The 23,300-nt window shown below is 37.0% G+C and overlaps 1 protein-coding gene across 1 annotated transcript in view; it reads left to right on the top strand.

Annotated features, from left to right (window-relative positions):
* LOC150098214 (furin-like protease 1, isoforms 1/1-X/2) overlaps positions 1 to 23,300 on the top strand; it is a 469,518-nt gene that overhangs the window by 374,159 nt on the left and 72,059 nt on the right. Inside the window, 2 exon segments of the mRNA XM_090405967.1 lie at positions 6,096 to 6,209; positions 14,757 to 14,906. Coding sequence (XP_090262093.1) covers positions 6,096 to 6,209; positions 14,757 to 14,906 — 264 coding nt within the window.

The following is a 23,300-nucleotide window of genomic DNA, read 5'->3' as shown; positions in this document are numbered from 1 at the left end:
ACGAATATTGGCGTTAGATCGCAGTGCATTTGTTTCGTGTAACGATAATTGAAAAAATATAATTCTTTTAATATTTTCAACAGTGACACTCATCATAATTCAGTCTTGTATCTATAATAAATAAATAATTATATGTTATTTTAACAAAATTAAACAAGATTAACAAAAAATAGTTCACCACATACACGCACCAATAATAAACATTTCATATCTCACAGAAATAACGTGTGTATGGACACTAAAAATACACTGCTGTTTGAGCCGTGTGGAAATGACGTAACGTTCAATAACAAGCACAAATGAATATTGGCGTTAGATCGCAGTGCATTTGTTCCGTAATCTAAAGCATTAATTGAACAATTCCAATTATAAAGTATTCAATCACTGTCAAAACATAAACTGTAACCTTTAACATGTTGTATTGCATTAATATAATGTTGTATGCATTGTTATTATTTATAAACACAAACAAAATTTAAATTTTTCATTTTTTCCTTGGGGGTGCTGCAGTGTTGCAGTGCTTATGTATGGGCCGCCACTGCACTATACACCATTTAAAAAACACTTTTTTTTATAACCGCTCAAATCCACCGCCAAATGCTTCAGTGACTCTAGCGCCACACCGTTAAGACTAACCTTCTCTGTCCTCTAAAACTCTTAATCCATACATGTTTCCTGAGACATTTGTCCCTCAAGAATTCCAGAAATTCCATCCCTTACTTTTGCATGCTGCTTCCTCTGCTCAATTTATGCTGTAGTTTAAATCTTTCATAATAATTACTTGATTTGCACTCACCAAACTAATCTGTCTGAACAGTCATTATCCCCTCTGTGTTCCCTGGCCTGTAGTAACATTCCATTAAGTATCTTGTCTTGTCCCCTCCACCCTACACCATACACTTTCAAAAGTATTAGTGTTATTATTTATAAGTTATAAGTATTATTTATTTCCATATTCTCCACTCTGAGAGGCATCAACTCATTGCTTATACTAAGTAACATTCAACCACCCAAGAAATTATATTCTGGTTTAATCCTTTATCCAAATGTAGGCAAAGAAAGTTTTCGCTTGAAGTTTCTTCATGACTAGGCTACTTATATATAGAAGCTAATGTCTTCACATTAATTGCCTTAGTATCCCATAATGCAAAGCACACATCTTTTTGGGTGTATAATGCTATGCATTATGGAATGGGCTGCAACCCAGACCAGTTTCAACCTTTATTGAGGTCTCATCAGTAAGAGCCAGACCCAGAAGAGATATCAAAGTTAAAGTAATACAGAACTCATATATGTATTCCATGTACAAGTAGTGAAAATATGTCACACCTTGTTATTAAAATACTTGGGATTAGAGTTAGTTGTTTAAGGCAATTAATTTGAAAACATTAGCTTATATATGCAAGTAGCCTAGTCGTGAAGAAACTTTGTGTGTAAGACTGTGTGCTTATACTTGGATGAAGGATTAAACAAGAATATAATTTCTTGGCATTTTTAATTTAATTTATAACTGAAAGAACTTTCTACACCACCACCCAGTTTGTTTTTTTTTATCCTGCCAAATATGTTATATCCTTTTACTTCTATTTCCTGTCAGGGCATATTCTGTCAGTCACATTTTGCTGATTCCAGTAATCTTAGGATAGGATGAGGCTATCAATGACAGCAATTCACTTCCTTTATTCTTGATATTCCTAGAATTTGTATAAAAAAACATCAATGAATTGTCCCCATTTCTGTACCAATTATTATTCCCTCTTTACTCCAATTGACTCTTCAATATACTATACATTCTCTCATCTCCCAAGAGGCTATCCCTGCTACCGTCCACCCTAGTAAGTCTAGTTTCCCCTGATCTAACACTCTCACTTGCCCAGAGAACAATCTCTCCAGATGCCTATGCCTTTCTATGTTCAAATGCAGTTGTCCGTGTCTTGCATACAGCTCTCTTCTATCCTCAAAAGCACTTCAAGCATCCACATATTTCAGACCTCTCTTTCAACTCACCCTCATTTGTTCATTATTGCCATTCATTATTGTTGCTCTTCTTCTTAATTCTGCATCATCATATCTGGGGAAACTCTCACTATCTTCACTCTCATGCTAACTAAATCTCTCGCTACCAAATCACACTACCTCTAAGATCATTTCTACCAACCATCGCCATCATATCTTATCATCTACATTCTCACCTCACTTTATTGTGACACAGACACTCTCTGTCATTCCTCCAGGCAAGTACTCCTCTAACATTTGTTCTGCAAACCACGAATCATTTAATCTTCATAAATCACTGACCTCGCAGATCCATTCATTCCTTTTTCATCCACATTTCTCTCTCTCCCCTCCAACATTCCATCTCCTTTCTCTCCCACTTCAAGCATCTGCCCTCCTGTAATCTCACTTTCCTTGGCTCTTGTACTCTCTTGACTTTCTCTCATTCCTATAACTTTCTTTCACATTTCTTGTTTGTCTCACATCAGCCAGCCTTTCAAGTGTTCTGTGTTCCTTTCCATGAGTCAACTCATTTTTCATGCCCTCCACTTCCTCTCTCAATACATTTATCCCTCTCCCTCTCAACACCATCCTTGAGGTCTTTCATAGCTCCATGCACACTATCTAATATCAAGTCCATTGCCAACTGATGCTCATCTTCCTCCTTCTCGAACACCCTAATGCTCACCTTCCTCCCCTTGTAACTCTCTCTCTCCCAGAAACATACAGTTTCCTTTGTAACATCAGTGCCCCTGAAACCTGAGATATTAGAGATACTTATATCAAGATTACTCACCTCCTCCCTCTGTCTACATTTCATGCAAACATGCATTCTATAAAATCTTGTATTACACTTCTCAAAATGTGATCTTTAAATGGTGGCAGACTTGAAATTTGGGCAACAACGAATCAGTAAGTAGATGTATGCCAGCCACGATAATTGATAGAAAGAAAATATACAACACACAAAACAACATTATAAACAATACTGGAAAAGTACTTCAAGCTCAGTAACTTCCACACACAAACACACCACACTCAATCACAACCAAACCAGATTAAAATTAATGCTAGTTATATTTATGTAACTTTAGCACTTATAATTAATAATTAACATTAAAGTATATCATATCAAATAATAATTAATATCAAAACTGATCTTGTTATCTGACTGCACAACGCAGGAGACTGAACTGTTACAATGTTCTTATTTCATTATTTATTTAATGATCTTATTTTATTATCAGTGCGTAACTCGGGGTATAATTTTGCATGTAATTTATATACACAAACATACAATTGGGACTAAAGGTTTACAAAAACACCTATATTTTTTAAGAAATATAATCGTAATTGTAGTTTTTCGTACATAAAAAAAAGAAAGTTATTTCGATGTCGATGGTTTCATAAAATCTAATAGATTCGTCTGATGGCATAATGTCTTTTTCTTGTCATGCAGAATTTCTTCATAGCAAGCTAATGATTTTTTATTCCTTGCCTTGTGGCTACAATTCGTTCCTCATTAGAATCTATGTCCTCCAAAATCTGTAAACCTTTCTTTTATGATTGTTCTTGCTGCGGATTCCTGTAGATCGAACTTCTTTGCTAGCTCACAAATTTTCATTCCCCCTTCAAAATCCTTAATAATGTTGAGTTTTGTTTCCAAAGTCAATGTTTTTCTTTTCTTGCTAGCAGTAGAAGAATGAGACTTGCTTCTTTTTGATGACATTATTATTTTTTATGTGATAAAATTTTTATCAAGAACATAATGGAGACTGCGCGAAACACGTCAGTGCTTGTTCACAGCATGTGCAACACTGCCGAATGCGGCCGGCGCCTGAAAGATATGACTAGTGGTGAGGCGTGAAGCGGGATGGGAATATGTACATATAAGAAACCATGTAACTCTGGATTTGCGTAAGTCGGGGTATGACTGTATCACTGTTTTCCTTCCAATTCGAAATATGTTCTTATATTTCTGGTTGTGGATTAATGTGAGGAAGCCAAAGTTTGTGAATCTCTGTTAGCCTGATTGGCAGTGGCGTATTGACAATTCAGCCATAGGTATGAATTGTCAGCTATGCTGGTCCCGAGCCCGGATAAAAATAGGGGGGATTGAGGTGGTGCCATGCCTCCCATAAAAGGGGCTCACGGCCGTTGAATCACCATATGAAATGAATGAATGAACTAGTGTGTATGATCGAATAGCAGAACAATTTAATTATTTGTTGCATTCAGGCTCAGTGGAGGACTGGATGATATCTGGATGTACTTTTCTCTTCATGAAAGATAAGGATAAGGGTGTAGACCCAAGTAACTATTGTCCAATATGACTATGCTTAAGCTGTTCACTGCAATCATAGCAAATTCCATATACCACTGCTTACCAGATAATCAGATTTATCTCATTGAGCAAAAAGGCAATTTTCAAAAATCTAGAGAAACAAAAGACCAGGTCCTTATTAATAAAATGATCCTTAGAAATTCAAATAGACAAAAAACTGACTTAAACATATCATGGATAGACTACAAGAAACCTTTGATTCCTTCCCACACTCCTGGATCCTAAAATCCCTACAAATATTTGGAATTAGCAAAAATATACATTCTTTTCTGGCTGCTGCTATGAAATCATGGAAAACAACTTTAATAGTCACCCGGTCAAATTCCTAAGGAGTGGAAGGAGGGCAAGATTGTGCCACGTCATAAAGGAGGCATCAAACTATAGGCCTATCTCTGTGTCAGGTGTTGTGGTTAAGTTGTTGGAGAAGCTTGTGAGAACTAGGATTCAGAGTTGGGTTGATAACGATGGTATTATCTTTGATGGACAGCATGGATTTGCTAAAGGGAGATCATATTTTAGTAATCTACTTACTTATTACAATAAAGTGACTGCTTCCTTGGACAGAGGAAAAGGATACACATTAATATACTTGGATTTTGCAAAAACGTTTGATAGAGTACCTCATAATAGGTTGACAGTCAAACTAGAGCAGATGGGGTTGGATATTAGATTGGTGCATTGGATTGGGGACTGTATGTTTCATGAAGGCCCTGCACAGTGAATGCCAGACCTTCAAATATGATAGATATAATATGAAACCAGATCAATCAAAATAAAGGAGCCATAATCATTATATACTCCAGAAGAAAAGTGGAATAAGTAAAAGCATATCCATTTTGAGTAGGCACAATTCCTCTAGTATCAGCAACATCACATCTCCTTCTGCTTGTGCTGTTTGTATTTTTAAGGAAAACACATCAATCTATCACTATTCTCATCATTACATCATGCTCATCCAACCACATTTTGGTTGCACCAGTGATTTTCAGGCAAATCAACTCAACAAGTGTGACATCTACTTATTGAAGTTCTGAAATGGCTTTAAAAAATGTTTCATGTTTGCTGTCTGGAGCAGGGTTTCCAGAGTATGAAATAATTACCTTACTCACAGTATTATGATATGATAGGTTTACTGTTTTTCACTGGTGGGATTTACATAATAAAAAAGTCCTCCTATTCATTCCCTTATTTCTGATACTACTGGCATTAGTAAGCAAAAATAGTTACTCATTTTTGCATAACTATTCCAACTTAGGCCAACTTTTGGCTGTGACCTTCACACTAGATGTCAATCCCATCTCTTCTTTTTTTCCCTCATCTAATTTTCATGCATCCCAGGCCATACTCTCTTCATTTTAACTACTCTTACACACACACACAACCTATGCCTTATCTCCCTAACTACTCAGATATCCTCCTACACACACCATTTTACCTGGTCATTTTTCATAACCATTTTCTTATTCCAATCTCTCATACCTCAGGTATCTTTTATCCTTGTTGTTTTGGTGTGCTGCATAGGCAACCAATAATATAGAGTGTTGTGATATTGTTGGTCTCAAAAAATCTTTTTTTTTTTTTTTTTTTTTTTTTTTTGCAGTTGGTTCCCTAGCAATTTTGAAAATATTACTTTGACAGCAAAAGCTTTAACTTAACTTGGATATTTACAAAAATTAAAAATAACTAATTTATTTATTTATGATTTATTTGTGATTTTTTTTCTGTATTTTGTACCGTTTTGATTTTTTTCAGTAAGTCATTCCTTTGGCTATGGTTTAATGAATGCTGCAGCCATAGTAGAGGCAGCACGACACTGGATTACTGTCCCTCCACAGAAGAAATGTGAAGTAAAAGCAACTCATGCAGATAAGTAAGTTGTTTTGCATTTTTTACACATGATTTCTGCATACATAAAAATCTGAATTAAATTTGTGTTATATTAATCCTGTAATTATCTCATTAAAAGTGTTCAGACATTTGCTGAAACTCTCTATATCTAGCCAGCAACACACAAACAGTGGATGTCATTCATGTTGCACGTCAATGGAATAATTTACAGCATAAAGAGAAATTACATAACAGGTTTAATTGATTTCACTATTTCGTCTCACTCACAGAGACATCATCAGGAATACTACGTTAAAATTGTAATAACACACACAAGAAACAATAAGTGAAAACATGATGAGGTGCGCCCTCTATGGTGTGGCTAGCCTTAGATGTTGGGAAGGAGGAATAAGCATTAAAATTTCTCAAATTTTGGGAAGCTTAATACAACTGTATTTATTAAGATTAGGCTGTTTTTTAAAGTCTGCTGGAGATTCTAAAAAGAGTCTTTCAAGTTTGTATTTGCTGCAATGGAGCCTGGTGGGATTCTTTGTAAGACATCCAAGCCATGGTCTGCTTGACCTCATCTTGACCTGATTGACCATAGTTGTGGTGGCAGATGTATTTTTGTGTTCTTATAGGCAGATGTTAGCAGATCTCCCAGTCTTACCATAATATCATCATTTGCAAGAAACAAGGAACCTTGTAAACACTGGAATAGAGAGGGAAGGAAGCAGATCTTTAGGAGAGTGGAGAAAGGATGCCAGCTTCAATTGAGGTTTAAAAATAGTGCAGAGATTATATTTCTTCAAAGTTTTGGCTATTTTTCTGAAGTGCCCCAGATATAAGGAATAGTAATGGTATTACTGTAGTTTTATGTTGAGAGGGATGCAAGGAAGGAACAGATTATTATTATTACTCCAAGACCTCATGGAGCCAAAGACTCATCTGGGAAGTCCTTTTATCATACACACACAGCTCATCATAGCATGTCTTAAACACACTCAAACTCCTTGCAGACACCACACTCTCAGGCAAGGCATTCCAATCATTTACAACTCTGCATGAAAAAAACCTGCTTCTCACTCCCCTACTCACACCCTCTTTATACAGTTTCCAGGGATGACCTCTGGTTCTCCCACTATTTTTTGTAGAACTTCTCCAGCATTGATCCCATAACAACCTCTTATTAACTTGTAGGCCTCTATATCTCCCCTCTTCCTTCTGTCCACCAGCCTCTGCAAATTACATCTTCTCAATCTTTTCTCATACTCAACATTCCAGAGGTTAAAAACTACCTTAGTCAATCATCTTTGGACCCTTTCCAACAGATTCTTCATCCTTCTGAAAACTAGGTGACCAAATCTGGGCACAATAGTCCACGTGTGGCCTAATCAAAGCCTTATACAATGGAACAAGAATCTCCCTACTTCTACAAGTCAGTATCCTCTGCATCATTCCCAGAAGCCTTTGTGTTGTCTTCACAAGTTTGGCTATCTGTCCCCTAAATTTCAGATTCTTATCCACTATCACCCACAGATCTCTTATTTTCTCCACTTCCAACAATATATCCTCACCAAACATAAATTCTGCATCCGATCTTTGTTTTCCAAATTTTAAAACCTTACATTTTGCAACATTGAGCTCGCATCCCCATTTCCGTGCCCAATCACTCAATTTATTCATGTCCTTTTGTAAGGCCACAACATCTTCTCTACTCTTCATGGTTCGGTCCAACTTTGCATCATCTGCAAACAACTGAATATCTCCATCCAAATCTTCACCAATATGATTAATATATAAGTTAAACAGTAATGGCCCTAAAACAGACCCATGAGGCACTCCACTAGTGACTTCCCTTTTCCTGGATATCACTCCCCTATACACAACTTGTTGATACCTATCAGATAGCCAGTCTCCAATCCAATGCACTAATCTAATATCCAACCCCCATCTGCTCTAGTTTGACTGTCAACTTAATATGAGGTAATCTATCAAAAGCCTTTGCAAAATCTAAGTATATTACTGTGTATCCTTCTCCTCTGTCCAAGGAAGCATTCACTTTATTATAATACGTAAGTAGATTACTAAAACATGATCTCCCTTTAGCAAATCCATGCTATCCATCAAAGATAATGCCGTTGTTGTCAACCCAATTCTGGATCCTAGTTCTCACAAGAACTTAACCACAATACCTGACATACAAATAGGCCTATAGTTTGATGCTTGAGTTCGATCACCTCCTTTATGAAGTGACACAATCTTGCCCTCCTTCACTCCTTAGGAACTTGACCAAGTGCAAGACTCATATTAAAAAAATATGTCAAGGCAGGTGTCAATTCCCTGGCACATTCCTTCAGAATACATGGTGATATATTATCAAGTCCCAAAGCCTTATTAACATCTAGTTTTATTATTATCTAGCTCTTGCTCACTTACAGTCAGTCTCTCCTCCCCATTATCAACTGCTCTCAATCTCTCCATGAAGTCACATTCACAAGATTGAAAGACCTTTATGAACTGCTCATTAAGTATCTCCACCACACATTCCGCAACAGCTTTCTTTATACCATTTTCTCCAGTCAATGCCATCCTTCCTTAATCATTCTTTCTTTTGCTGGCTACATATCGAAAAAACAACTTAGGATTCTTTTTGGCTTCATTAGCTAACTGCTGTTTATACCACTTTTGCTGCCTTCACTAACCAAGTCACCTGCCTTGCCAGGTCTTTGAAAACCTCATGGAATTGGTTATTTCCACTTCTCTTATGCTGCCTCCACAATGCCCTTTTTCTCTGTATCGCATGCTTAATTTCTTTATTTATCCATCTGACACCTACCTTATTTAACCTTCTCATCCTTGGAATACATTTAGACATTGCAACTACTAGATAGTTTTTGAAAATCCCTCAATCTGCATTGATCTCTTTTCCAGTTAACTCCTTATTCCATGCCACACCCACAAACTGTCTCCTGAGCTCTTCATAATCACTCCCCCCCCACACACTTGTAGTTCTACATATACCCTTTTCTCACAGAGGTCCTTAGACTACTGGCAACCACTTAGGTAATCACCTCATGGTTACTCTCACCACTTGGTGGATGATTTCAAACCTCATTTATAATTACATCCTCTGATGAGATGACCAAATCCGAGACCCCTCAATCCTCGCGTGCCTTCTGTAATATACTGTAACAGAGGGCATTCCAGTTGCTATCTCATCATTCCAGTCTATATTTTCTTAATTAAAATCGCCCATAATGATCACCCTTTTCTTATTAGCTTTTCTAATTTGATCATATATTTCATTATCACCACCATCCACATTACCTGGTTTATAACCACATCCAACCAAGTATTGGATTCCATTCACTTCTATCTCACACCATACTGCCTTAAAATTACTGGCATTATTTCCTTCTTGCATCTCTACTTTGTATGGACATAACTCCTTCTCTATCATCAATAGCACTCCCCCTCCCATTTTACCCCTTCTATCCTCACAAAACGCATCATACACTTCCATCTCTATTCCTGTCAGGATGTCGTCGTCGTCTTCCAACTATATCTCACTTATTCCAACATTCTTTGGGTGAACAGATGCAATTAGTGCAACCATTTCATCTGCCTTGTTTCTTATACTTCTAGCATTTGTATACAAACACAACAGCTCATTTCTGGATCTACAGCTAGTTCCACTGATTCCACTCATTCGATGTGATCTCTCCATGCTCGACTGGGGCCATTTCCCTTTCTGCTTATTCATTTTAGAACTCTTTTCAATTTCATCTGTTTGTTCTTGATCCCAGGTCATTCCTTTCCTGTCTACACATGCTCTCACATCCTCTTGGAGCATCCACCTTTCTCATGCTGTGTATCCCTGTTCACCCTGAGCCTCCCCGTTTCCTGTTCCTCTTGCACACCCATTCTCTCATTTTCTATACTCATGCCACTCACTTTCCCATTCATAACCACTTCTTTAATCTCTCCTGTCTTATTCTCCTGCTCTTCCACATCACTTCCCACTTGATCTGTTTCATTCTCTCTATTCACTTCTCTAGCTTTCAGCAGCAGTCTCTCCAAGTGACTTACACCATAACAACTCAAATGTAGTCAATCGCTCCCATACAGTTCACTTTGTCCTTCAAACTCAATTTGTATCAAAGATAATTTTTAGATTTTTTTTTTGGCATTGTGACCATTGGACAGGAAGGTTTGGTGAATAAAGGCAAGTTGCACTGTAAGGGATGCTTGGGTGGAACAGAGGTTGGAGTCTCTGTTGACAAGGGATTTGATGACCCGATGTTGTTGAGAAGGGAGATGGTGGGAAGGTTTATGTATGTATCTACCTTTGTGTTAGAGTATCTAATCACACAAAACGGCAAGCTTTTTTTTTTTTTTTTTTTTTTAAATAGTGAACTGGATTCTGGGTGTTGACTGTTGAGGTGGAGGAGGAATGAGTCTAATATGTCTGAGCCATGTTGCCAAATACATAATTCATAATCAGTATGTCTTAACCAAATGGAAGGTTTGAGACTGGTAGTATCAAGAGCATTTTTTTCAAAATGCTCCATATTGAAACTACTGGCCAGAGGGGCTGATAAGGGAGAACCCATGGAAGTACCTTCTATCTGTGTATATAAGGTATTCTTCCAAGAGAAGTAACTGGTATGGATAGAAAACTTAAAAATATCAATAATGTCAGCAGTGGAAGATTTCCCATTAAGGCAATGAGGCACATGCCTAAGGGGCCCCAGGCTTTTGAGGGCCCCAAGCCAAGACATTTTCCTATAGTGTTTTAAAATAGATTAATGTTTTTGGTAAACATCATAAAAATCTTGATTATTTTAACCGAAAATTTTTTCAAAACAATTATTATGTTTTAATATGTATTTTGAACAGCGGGCACTATCTACACTTTAAATAATGCCGCAATACCAATGTCGGCGCTAGTTGACAAGCTTCTTATTTTGTATTTTGAGCAGCGCATGCTATCTATGCTTTAAATTAAACCGCATTACCAATGTCGGCGGGCCCAAAATATTATTTGCCTACGGACCCCAACTATTCTTAATCGACCACTGAATGTCAGGGGTGGGAAGCATTTTTCACTATTCCGGTAGACTTTGTCAGCAGTCTTTTTATTATTATTATTATTATTATTATTATTATTATTATTCAGGCCTCCAAGGAGTCAAAAGACTCATTGAGGGAGGTCCTTCCTAAGACATAAAGTCTGTCAAGACTCATCGAGGGGAGGTCCCCCCTGAGAAACACAAAGTTTATCATACCACTCTTTAAAGTCACTGACCGTTCTCGCTCCCACCACTCCATCAGGCAATGCATTCCACGGCTCAACCACCCTCCACAGAAAGAAACCACTCCTTACCCTCTTGCTCACAGTTTCCTTTCGTAACTTCCAGGGATGGCCTCTTGTCATCACTCCTTCCCGCTGATCAACCAAGCGAAAGAACTCCCCAGTGTCAACCCTGTAACCACCTCTCAACAGTTTAAAAGTCTCAATCATATCACCTCTCCTTCTTCTATCCGCCAAACTCTGCAGTCCACATTCTCTCAGCCGATCCTCATAACTATCCTTGTACAGTCCTGAAACCATCTTTGTCATCCGTCTTTGTATCCTTTCCACAGTTAATTTATCCCCTTCAAATCCTGGGGACCAAATCTGAGAACAATAGTCCAAGTGTGGTCTGATCAGAGACTTATACAACGGAATGATAACCCTCTTATCTCTGCAGGTCAGTGTCCTTCTCATAATAGCAGCAATCCTCTGTGTTACCTTCACCACCTTTGCAATATGTCCCCTAAACTTCAGGTTTCTATCAATCATCAACCCCAGATCTCTTGTCTCCCCTACTTCCTCCAGTATAACTCCTCCCATAGAGTATGCAGCATCCCATCGATGTTTCCCAAACCTCAAGACCATACATTTTGCTGCATTAAACTGACACCCCCATTCATTTGCCCATCTATCTAGCTTATTTAAATCCTCTTGCAGGGCTACCACATCTGCGCTATTACTAATAATCCTTCCCAGCTTCGCATCATCCGCAAACAACTGAATATCCCCCTGCAATCCACTGGCTATGTCATTGATATAAAGGTTAAACAATATAGGTCCTAGTACTGAGCCCTGTGGGACCCCACTTGTAACCCTCTGCCTCCTGGAAACTGCTCCACCATACACAACTCTCTGATACCTATCAGACAGCCAATCCTGAATCCAGTTGACCAATCTGACATCCAGACCCATGTGCTGCAACTTAAATATCAGCTTATCATGTGGCACCCTGTCAAATGCCTTCGCCAAGTCTAAGAAAATTGCAGTATATGCCTTTCCCTCATCTAATGCTCTTGTAACTTTATTATAAAAGGCTAGCATATTGCTAAAACAAGAGCGTCCTTTCACAAATCCATGTTGATTCTCACAGATAACATTACCCTCATCTGCCCAATGCTGTACACGGTCCCTCACTATTTTCTCCAAGATCTTAACAACTACTGATGACACACAGACTGGCCTATAATTAGACACTTCCAGTCTGTTACCACCCTTATGCAATGGCACTATCTTACCTTCCTTCCATTCCCTGGGCACCTTTGCCAAAGCCAGACTTTCATTGTAAAGCCACGTTAAAGGTATTGTCAATTCGCTAGCACATTCTCTCAAAACTCGTGGCGAAATACCATCCAGTCCCACAGCTTTACTGACATCCAGAGTACTCAGTATCTGAAACACACTCTCCTCCTGTACCTCCAGACCTCGTACCAGTCCTATCCCTCTAGCATTAAAACTGACTCCTCTAGGATGAAATACTCCAATAAAGTGTTCATTGAACAATTCCACTATGTCCTCTGCATCAGTCACTCTATTCCCATTTTTATCCCACAATATCATTCTTCCACAGTCATTTCTCCTCCTACTGGCCACATAGCTAAAAAATTCCCTAGGATTTTCTTTGGATCTTAGGGCCAATCTGCTCTCATATTCCAGTTTCGCTTTCCTTACCACACGAGTCACTCTTCTGGCCTGTGTCTTATATTCTTCACCCATCCTCTCTTCACCTGTCTCCTTATATCTCTTCCATAGCCTCTTTTTCGCATGCAGTTCCTGTTTAATGTTGTTTGTCATCCACTTTACTCCAAATTGCACCCTCTTCTTCACTCGTGGTATACAACTTACCATTGCTGATAACAAATAGTCTTTCACAATTTCCCATGCACTGGTGATATCCCGGCCGTCCAATTCCTCCCTCCATGAAACTTCCCGAAGTTGACGTCTAAGACTATTATAATCACCTGCCTTATAATTCCACATAAGTTCCCGTCTCTTTGATACTCCTGCATGTCTATTCATTTTCCATGTCAACACCATATGGTCACTCTCTCCAACTGGTGGGAGAGACGTCAACTCAGTTATTATCAACTCTTCTGATGCTATAACCAAATCCAAAATTTTTGAACCTCTTGTTCCCTCTGTTACATGTTGCCTAAGACATTTGTCCCTCAAGAATTCTAGAAATTCCATTCCCCTATTGTTACATGCATCTTCCTCTCTCTAATTTATACTACTGAAGTTAAAATCTCCTATAACAATCATTCTTCTTGCACTTGCCAAACTTAGCTGTCTAAACATCTCCTGGTCCCCATCCTCTGTGCTCCTGGGTCTGTAGCAACACCCCACTAAATATCCTGTCTTGCCTACCTCTACCTCACACCATACGCTCTCAAAATCATTTGTCTCACTTCCTTCCAAATTCTCCACTCTTAGAGGACATAGGTCATCACTTATCATAAGCAGCACCCCACCACCATGCTTTCCCCTCCTATCCTGGCGAAAAATGCTATACCCAGCGACTTCTATTCCCTTTGTTATATCCCCTTCTGTCAACCACGTCTCAGTGATCGCAATAATTTTTGGCCAGGCTGATGCTATCTGCGCCACCAATTCCTCTCCCTTATTCCGGATACTCCTGGCATTAGTATACAGCATATAAATGCCATTGTTTCTATACCCAGCCTTATCCCTTCTAGACTCCACTGGGCTCAGTCTTACCTGACATTGTCTCCCTTCTCCCAAGTATCCATTCCCACAAGAGGCCACCCCTGCTATCATCCTCCCTGGGACACACTGACTCGTTCAGAACAGCAATCTCTCCAGATGCCTACGTCCTTCCTCATTCATCCTTTTTACTACAAATGCAAACTTAGTTTTGATCCAAGATATTCTTCCTACTTCATGAGTGTTTTTTACATTACTATGAATCATACTTACATGGCTTTTCCACATATACTCTATCATCCTGTTAGTATGAAAAAGGCCGATACATGTAGGATGCTTTGCAACAGCCATTGTAAATATAAGCTTTTCAATTTCTATGCATTCTGTAGCAGTCTTGTCACTACTTTTCATTCATTCCTTGTAAAATATGTGTTTAATAATAAACTGTCTTGTAGATATGTACCATAGCTTTATTTACCCTAGTAACACAATATGCTGCTGAAATTTCACTATGTTATTTTTATATTATCTATGTATGGTATCTTGTTAAATAAGTAATGTTTATTTCAGACTTATTCCAGCCAAAAGTCATGTTGAGCTTAAACTGCATGTTTTCTGTGAATTTGTAAGATATTTAGAGCATGTTCAAGCCAAAATAACACTCTCTTCTACTCGAAGAGGAGATATTCATATTTATTTGACTTCACCAGCAGGTACTCGGTAAGTATATGCTTTATTAAAGAAGATTTATATATTATTATTATTACTACTATTGATATATTTATTACCTGGCAGTCATACATGTAGTAAGTCCCTGTATATAACCGTTTATCTTAGTCTTTACTTTTCTTATGTTTCACTGAGATCCCAAAAACTTTGATAGCAATATAAGAGTTTGTGTGTCACGATTTCCTAGTTTATAGAGTTCTTCAAAAAAAAAAAAAGTTTTCTTACATTTTGAAGTTTATGGCATTCCTGCTTACAAGACACATATATTCTACTAGAAAACTTTTTTTTGATCTCATGAATTTTCCTTTACTTGTATTATAATGAGACTTATTACAGTATTGAAACTTTTCCTTTGCTATGAAAATTTCACCTTTAAATTTTCTCTTTCTTCTTTTCTTTGTCTGACAATATCATTTTCTCAATTTCTATCCATATTTTCATTTCTGCTGCTAATTTCCTCTTCTTGTTTACTACTGGATACAGAAAAGCACTGATTGTTTTGTAATAAACATGAATGCAGCTCATATGTAATATGAGCTACTGATTGTAGTTATTATTCACAAAATTATGACTACTGTTTTGCAGATTCTATGGAGAAAATTCCATTGCAGATTCAGGAATATTCATATTAGTTTCTGCATTTAAATTCAAATTATTTTTTGTTTGTGTTTGGTTTTATCTGGTAAAACATGTGGACAACAATATGCATTTGTGTCATATAATATTTTCATGTTTTATATATTGAAAAGATCAGCATTTCATTGTAACCAAATACTGATCAACCATCATCAAATCCAATACGTAAATGAATCCTACATTCCAGCAACTTAGGATTCTTTGCCAGGGTTCCAATCCTATATATTTCTGGCATCTCTGAGCCTATTTTGAAGAAGTTTCACTTTAATCTCACATATTTTCCTATCAACAAACTTTCTCATCTGTTACCATCTACAAAAGACAAACTGTCCCTCTATCTTTATCTGTCGCATACCAGATCCCTTCTGAATATAATTTGATGTACTTTGGGCAGACAGGTTGTTCTGTGAAAAGATAATTAATGAACATCAGCACTACATTGGAACAGCATGGTATTAATCAGGGCCGGCAGAAGCAGGCATGTGGTGCATGTGGGCGCCGGCGCCAGGGAACGGTTCATAAGTTAATTTTTTAAGAAACAAAATTTTTATCATAAAAAAAAAAAATTCTTAGAATGATCAATATTAAAATTAATAAGGCCAGATACACCGAATAAAAATATAAAAAATGTATATTGCCCCCTCTTTAATCAGCCAGCTGTTTACAATTTTGCAGCTAGAGCAGGCTAAATGCTTGCCTGTAGAATGTTGTCTATCTAAAGTGAAACAGTGAATGGTTTTTATGCACAGAAATGAATTTTCGTACAAAACATTTGTTGCTAGTTAATATGGTATGCATCTCAGTAGACTACTGACAGTAGCGCAGTGCCGACTATTATTTCGTCTCTGTGTCGTGTTGTGTAATAATTTCTTGTGGGTATAAAATAGAAATGGAATCAAAAATTTAAAAAAAAGTTATTAGGTGCACAAAATCATAAGCGTCATGCTGCGAAAGAAGCAGATATTAAGAAACAAACTGGGGCTCTTAATAAATTTGTTAAAGTATTAAAATATTCTGATGCAGATTGTAACCAACTTGATACATCAGAAATCAGAGTTGAAGAACTGTGCACATCATCCAGTTTGCATGAAAGTATTATTGCGACTATTGAACATGATTTTAGTGAAAAATAGTTAGGATATAGTCAACTACAACAAGATTTAGTTGCAGTTGACCATGAAACTAACACATTGTTAGTGTCTGTAAATTTAGAAGATCCAGGTGAATGGGGAAATATTGATGAAAAATTACGAGTTGGTTTAATTGAAACGGGACCTGTTCAAAATAAAAATATAATGTATCCCTGAGATACATATGGTCGTAAATTTGGCGACACGTATTATAATAGAAAAATGGAAAACGGGAGCTTGTGCCAAGAACATGGCTCATTTATTTCGAAACTTTAAATTCTGTTTTTTGCTTTTGTTGCAAACTTGTTGCACTACTGAATCAACTGAATCACCTACTGAGTCTTGTAGAAGGTTATAATGATTGGAGAAATGTAAGTACAACTTTACATAGACATGAGACTAGTTTAACTCACATGAAAAATTTCTTAAAATGGAAGGCACTTGATAAAAATTTAAAAAAACAAAACTACTATTGATTTCCAGACTCAAAGCACGTATGAAATGGAAAAGAAACAATGATCGAGTGATTTAAAATGTTTGATTGAAATTATAAAATTCTTTGGTAGTCAAAATTTTGCTTTTCTTGGAGCATGTGATAAATTATATGAAAGGAATAATGGCAATTTTTTAAAATTAGACAAACTGTTTGCTATGTTTGATCCCGTTATGGAAAATCATGTTGAAAGGGCCCTACAACGAAACAATACTATTCGAGTAAAGACAGTCAAAATGAAATATCGGAAACTTTAAGTAATGCAATCAGGGATATAATTTTATTATTATTATTATTATTATTATTATTATTATTATTAAACAAGACCTCATGGAGTCAAAGACTCATCTAGGAGGTCCTTTTATCTCACACACATCTCATCATTCCGGGTCTTAAACACATTCAAACTCCTTGCAGACACCACACTCTCAGGCAAGGCATTCCAATCATTCACAACTCTGCACGAAAAAAACCTGCCTCTCACTCCCCTACTCACACCCTCTTTATACAGTTTCCAGGGATGACCTCTGGTTCTCCCCTGATCTCCCACTATTCGCTGTAGAACTTCTCCACCATTGATCCTATAGCAACCCCTTACCAACTTGTAGGTCTCTATCATATCTCCCCTCTTCCTTCTCTCCACTAGTCTCTGCAAATTACATCTTTTCAATCTTTCCTCATACTCGACATTCCAGAGGTCAGAAACTACCTTAGTCAGTCGCCTTTGGACCCTTTCCAACATCTCCTCATCCTTCTGAAAACCAGGTGACCAAATCTGGGCACAATAGTCCATGTGTGGCCTAATCAAAGCCTTATACAATGGAACAAGAATCTCCCTACTTCTACATGTCAGTGTCCTCCTCATCATTCCCAGAAGTCTTTGTGTTGTCTTCACAATTTTGGCGATGTGACCCCTAAATTTTAGATCCTTATCCACTATCACTCCCAGATCTCTTATTTCCTCTACTTCCAACAATATATTCTTACCAAGCATAAATTCTGCATCCCATCTTTGTTTTCCAAATTTTAAAACCTTACATTTTGCAACATTGAACTCACATCCCCATTTGCTTGCCCAATCACTCAATTTATTCAAGTCTTCTTGCAAGGCCACAACATCTTCACTACTCTTTATGGTTCTTCCCAACTTTGCATCATCTGCAAACAACTGAATATCTCCATCCAAATCTTCGCCAATATCATTAATATACAAGTTAAATAGTAATGGCCCTAAAATATCGATTCAAAAGTGTAAATATTATTCCAGAATTTTAGACTGCAAACCTGATGCAAATAAAACAAAAGAAATGACCATTATTATTCGCTTTGTTTCCTGTGACAATGGAATTGTCAATATCAGAGAAAACTTTTTAGGTTTTCCAGATATATCACATTCCACAGGATGTGGTTTATGTGCAACAATAATGGAACAACTGGAAAAATGGAACATTCCCATTGAAGACATCTGAGGTCAAGGTATACAATGGGACAAATATGAAAGGGAAAAAATATGGGCTCCAAAATTTGCTTTTGAACAAAAATCCTCGAGCTTTTTACGTGCCATGTGTTACTCATACTCTGAATTTAATCATTAACGATGCAGCCAAAGTGAATGCATATACAATTAGTTTCTTTGCAATTATTCAAGAAATATAAAATTTCTTTTCATTCTCTTACAAACGTTGGGCAATCCTTATAAAGTTCGTAAAAAATTAATATTGAAACAGCCATCAGATACACAATGGGAAAGTAAAATTAATGCAATCCGCCATCTACGATATCAGTTAAAAGAAATTTATGATGCACTTTTTGAAAATTTTAATAAAGAAACTCAGCATGAAGCACAAACATTATGTGCTAAAATAAAGGACTACAAATTTATTTGCTCTCTTATAACTTGGCATGATTTACTTAACAGAATAAACCCTGTGAGTAAAATGCTTCAAGACAAAAATATGAACATTACACTTGCTTTAGAATCTATCGAAAACTTAAAAATATTCTTACAAGAGCATCTATCAGATACAAATTTTAAAGAAGTTCTAAAAGCGGCAAAAGAACTGAGTGAGAAGAGGTGAATGGAGAACAAGAATTTAAAACTGGTACGGAAGTTCGACGACGAAAGAAGACAAGACAATTGGACTACGAGCATCGTGACGAAACGCCACAATTGCCAGAAGATAAATTTAGAGTGAATGTGTTTTATACACTTCTAGACATTCCAATGTGTTCGTTAATAGAACGTTTTGAACAACTAAAAACATATGATAATTTCAGTTTCTTGTATAGATTACTACAAATTAATAACGAAGATTTACGAAAAAATTGTGATGATTTAAAGATTCTCTTGAAGGACTTCGACAATAAAGACGTAAATGCAATAGAACTATATGACGAGTTATGTACTTTCCGGGATATTTTTCGGAAGGATAATTTAAATATTCAAAATCCTTTCGATATTCTTAATTTTATTGTGTCCAATAATTTATCTTTCCCTAACTTTTCAATCACTTTAAGAATACTATTAACCTCAACTGTTACAGTGGTGAACGTTTATTTTCCAAGTTGAAAATTGATTAAAACCTACTTAAGAACAAGTATGTTACAAAAAAGGCTTGTTAGTTTGAAGTTAATAGCTATTGAAAATGATATATGTGCAGAATTAGACATTAAGACCATTATTTCTAATTTTGTGAATATGAAATCAAAAACCTTAAAATTTTAATAAAAAATTTTCAAGTATATTTATGTAATTTAATTTATTTTCTGTTATTCTGTAAAGATGTTATTTTTTTGAATACTTATATTAAGTGTTCTAATTATTTCTGAATTCTTTTCTTATTTTCTCACCTATCTTGAGTTTCTTTGATTTTCCTAAAAGATAGTTCCACTTATAAAAATGATTAAAAACTTTTTACAAGTTACTAAGAATTTAGTAATTTGTAAAATGCAAGAATTTTTTAAACTTTAGTTCAAATAAATTTTAACTTTAATTAAAATGCATTTTAATTTTGTTAGCAATTCGGGGCGGTGAGAAGGCTATAATCCCTGCGTCATTATATTCAACGATTAAAGTGAAGTGGCTTTATCAAAATTTGCTTTAACTTTTGAGAATTTTTTGAATATTCGGGTTTTTAGCGATTATCCTGCTTAGTCAACACCCCGGTTCATTACATTTAGCGAACCAACGTGTGGCTGTTCTGTCAAAATTTATTTAAGAAATTTCAAATAATTTAAATTTTTATTATCGTAAAAGAACCACACACTCCCAGATCATTACGGGAGTGCTTAGATAGAAATTGCATTCCGGCAACAAAGACCCTAGCAGCGGCTCTGGTATTAATACTAAACACAGTATCCTGTGGGATAAAATTTTTCTTCTCCATAGATGCAATTTTAAATATGAATGCCTCTTCAAAGAGATTTGTGAAGCCCTCAATGCAGCTTGGGGAATTTTCAAAAACTATTCAGTAGATGCAATGTCTAAATGTATACCACAGGTGAGAAGGTTAAATAAGGTAGGTGTGAGATGGATGAATAAAAAGATTAAGCATGCGATACAGAGAAAAAGGGCATTGTGGAGGCAGCATAAGAGAAGTGGAAGTAACCAATTTCATGAGTTCTACAAAGACCAGGCAAGGAGGGTGACTTGGTTGGTTAGACTAGCTAAATAGAGGTATGAACAGCAGTTAGCTAATGAAGCCAAAAAGAATCCTAGGGAGTTCGTTCGATATGTAGCCAGCAAAAGAAGGAATGATTATGGAAGGATGACATTGATTGGAGGAAATGGTATAAAGACAGCTGATGCAGAATGTGTGGTGGAGATACTTAATGAGCAGTTCATAAAGATCTTTTAATCTTGTGAATGTGACTTCATGGAGAGATTGAGAGCAGTTGATGATGGGGAGGAGAGACTGACTGTAAGTGAGCAAGAGGTGTTTGGGGAGTTGAGTAAACTAGATATAAATAAGGCTGTGGGACTTGATAATATATCACCGTGTATTCTGAAGGGATGTGCCAGAGAGTTGACACCTGCCTTGACATATTTTTTTAATACGAGTCTTGCACTTGGTCAAGTTCCTGAAGAGTGGAAGGAGGGCAAGATTGTGCCACTTCATAAAGGAGGCAATCGAACTCAAGCATCAAACTATAGGCCTATCTGTGTGTCAGGTGTTGTGGTTAAGTTGTTGGAGAAGTGAGAACTAGGATCCAGAGTTAGGTTGACAACAATGGTATAATCTTTGATGGACAGCATGGATTTGCTAAAGGGAGGTCATGTTTTATTAATCTACTTACTTATTACAATAAAGTGACTGCTTCCTTGGACAGAGGAGAAGGATATACAGTAATATACTTGTATTTCGCAAAAGCTTTTGATAGAGTACCTCATGATAAGTTGACAGTCAAACTAGAGGAGATGGGGTTGGATATTAGATTCATGCATTGGATTAGAGACTGGCTATCTGATAGGTATCAACAAGTTGTGTATGGGGGGTGTGATATCCAGGAAAAGGAAAGTCACTAGTAGAGTGCCTCAGGGGTCTGTTTATCTGTATATCTGTCTGTTTTAGGGCCATACTATTTAACTTGTATATTAATATTAATTCTTCGCCAATATATTAATGATATTGGCGAAGAATTGGATGGAGATATTAGGTTGTTTGCAGATGATGCAAAGTTGGGACGAACCAAAGAGTAGTGAAGATGTTGCGGCCTTGCAAGAAGGCTTGAATAAATTGAGTGAATTGGCAAGCAAATGGGGATGTGAGTTCAATGTTGCAAAATGTAAGGTTTTAAAATTTGGAAAACAAAGATGGGATGCAGAATTTATGCTTGGTGAGAATATATTGTTGGAAGTAGAGGAAATAAGAGATCTGGGAGTGATAGTGGATAAGGATCTAAAATTTAGGGGACAGATAGCCAAATTTGTGAAGACAACACAAAGGCTTCTGGGAATGATGCAGAGGACACTGACTTGTAGAAGTAAGGAGATTCTTGTTCCATTGTATAAGGCTTTGATTTGGCCATACATGGACTATTGTGCCCAGATTTGGTCACCGGGTTTTCAGAAGGATGAAGAGATGTTGGAAAGGGTCCAAAGGCGACTGACTAAGGTAGTTTCTGACCTCTGGAATGTTGAGTATGAGGAAAGATTGAGAAGATGTAATTTGTAGAGTCTAGTGGAGAGAAGGAAGAGGGGGAGATATGATAGAGATCTACAAGTTGGTAAGGGGTTGTTATAAGATCAATGGTTGAGACGTTCTACAGAGAATTATTATTATTATTATTATTATTATTATTATTATTATTATTATTAAACAAGACCTCATGGAGTCAAAGACTCATCTAGGAGGTCCTTTTATCTCACAAACATCTCATCATACCGGGTCTTAAACACATTCAAACTCCTTGCAGACACCACACTCTCAGGCAAGGCATTCCAATCATTCACAACTCTGCACGAAAAAAACCTGCCTCTCACTCCCCTACTCACACCCTCTTTATACAGTTTCCAGGGATGACCTCTGGTTCTCCCCTGATCTCCCACTATTCGCTGCAGAACTTCTCCACCATTGATCCTATAGCAACCCCTTACCAACTTGTAGGTCTCTATCATATCTCCCCTCTTCCTTCTCTCCACTAGTCTCTGCAAATTACATCTTTTCAATCTTTCCTCATACTCGACATTCCAGAGGTCAGAAACTACCTTAGTCAGTCGCCTTTGTACCCTTTCCAACATCTCTTCATCCTTCTCAAAACCAGGTGACCAAATCTGGGCACAATACTCCATGTGTGGCCTAATCAAAGCCTTATACAATGGAACAAGAATCTCCCTACTTCTACACGTCAGTGTCCTCCTCATCATTCCCAGAAGTCTTTGTGTTGTCTTCACAATTTTGGCGATGTGACCCCTAAATTTTAGATCCTTATCCACTATCACTCCCAGATCTCTTATTTCCTCTACTTCCAACAATATATTCTCACCAAGCATAAATTCTGCATCCCATCTTTGTTTTCCAAATTTTAAAACCTTACATTTTGCAACATTGAACTCACATCCCCATTTGCTTGCCCAATCACTCAATTTATTCAAGTCTTCTTGCAAGGCCACAACATCTTCACTAC

This window comes from Typopeltis vanoorti, chromosome 16 (genome assembly GCF_054136105.1).
Source record: "Typopeltis vanoorti isolate ZY-2024b chromosome 16, IOZ_Tvanoo_1.0, whole genome shotgun sequence".
Lineage (NCBI taxonomy): Eukaryota > Metazoa > Arthropoda > Arachnida > Uropygi > Thelyphonidae > Typopeltis > Typopeltis vanoorti.
Note: the sequence above shows the minus strand (reverse complement) of the source record. Positions and strands in the feature narration are given on the sequence as shown.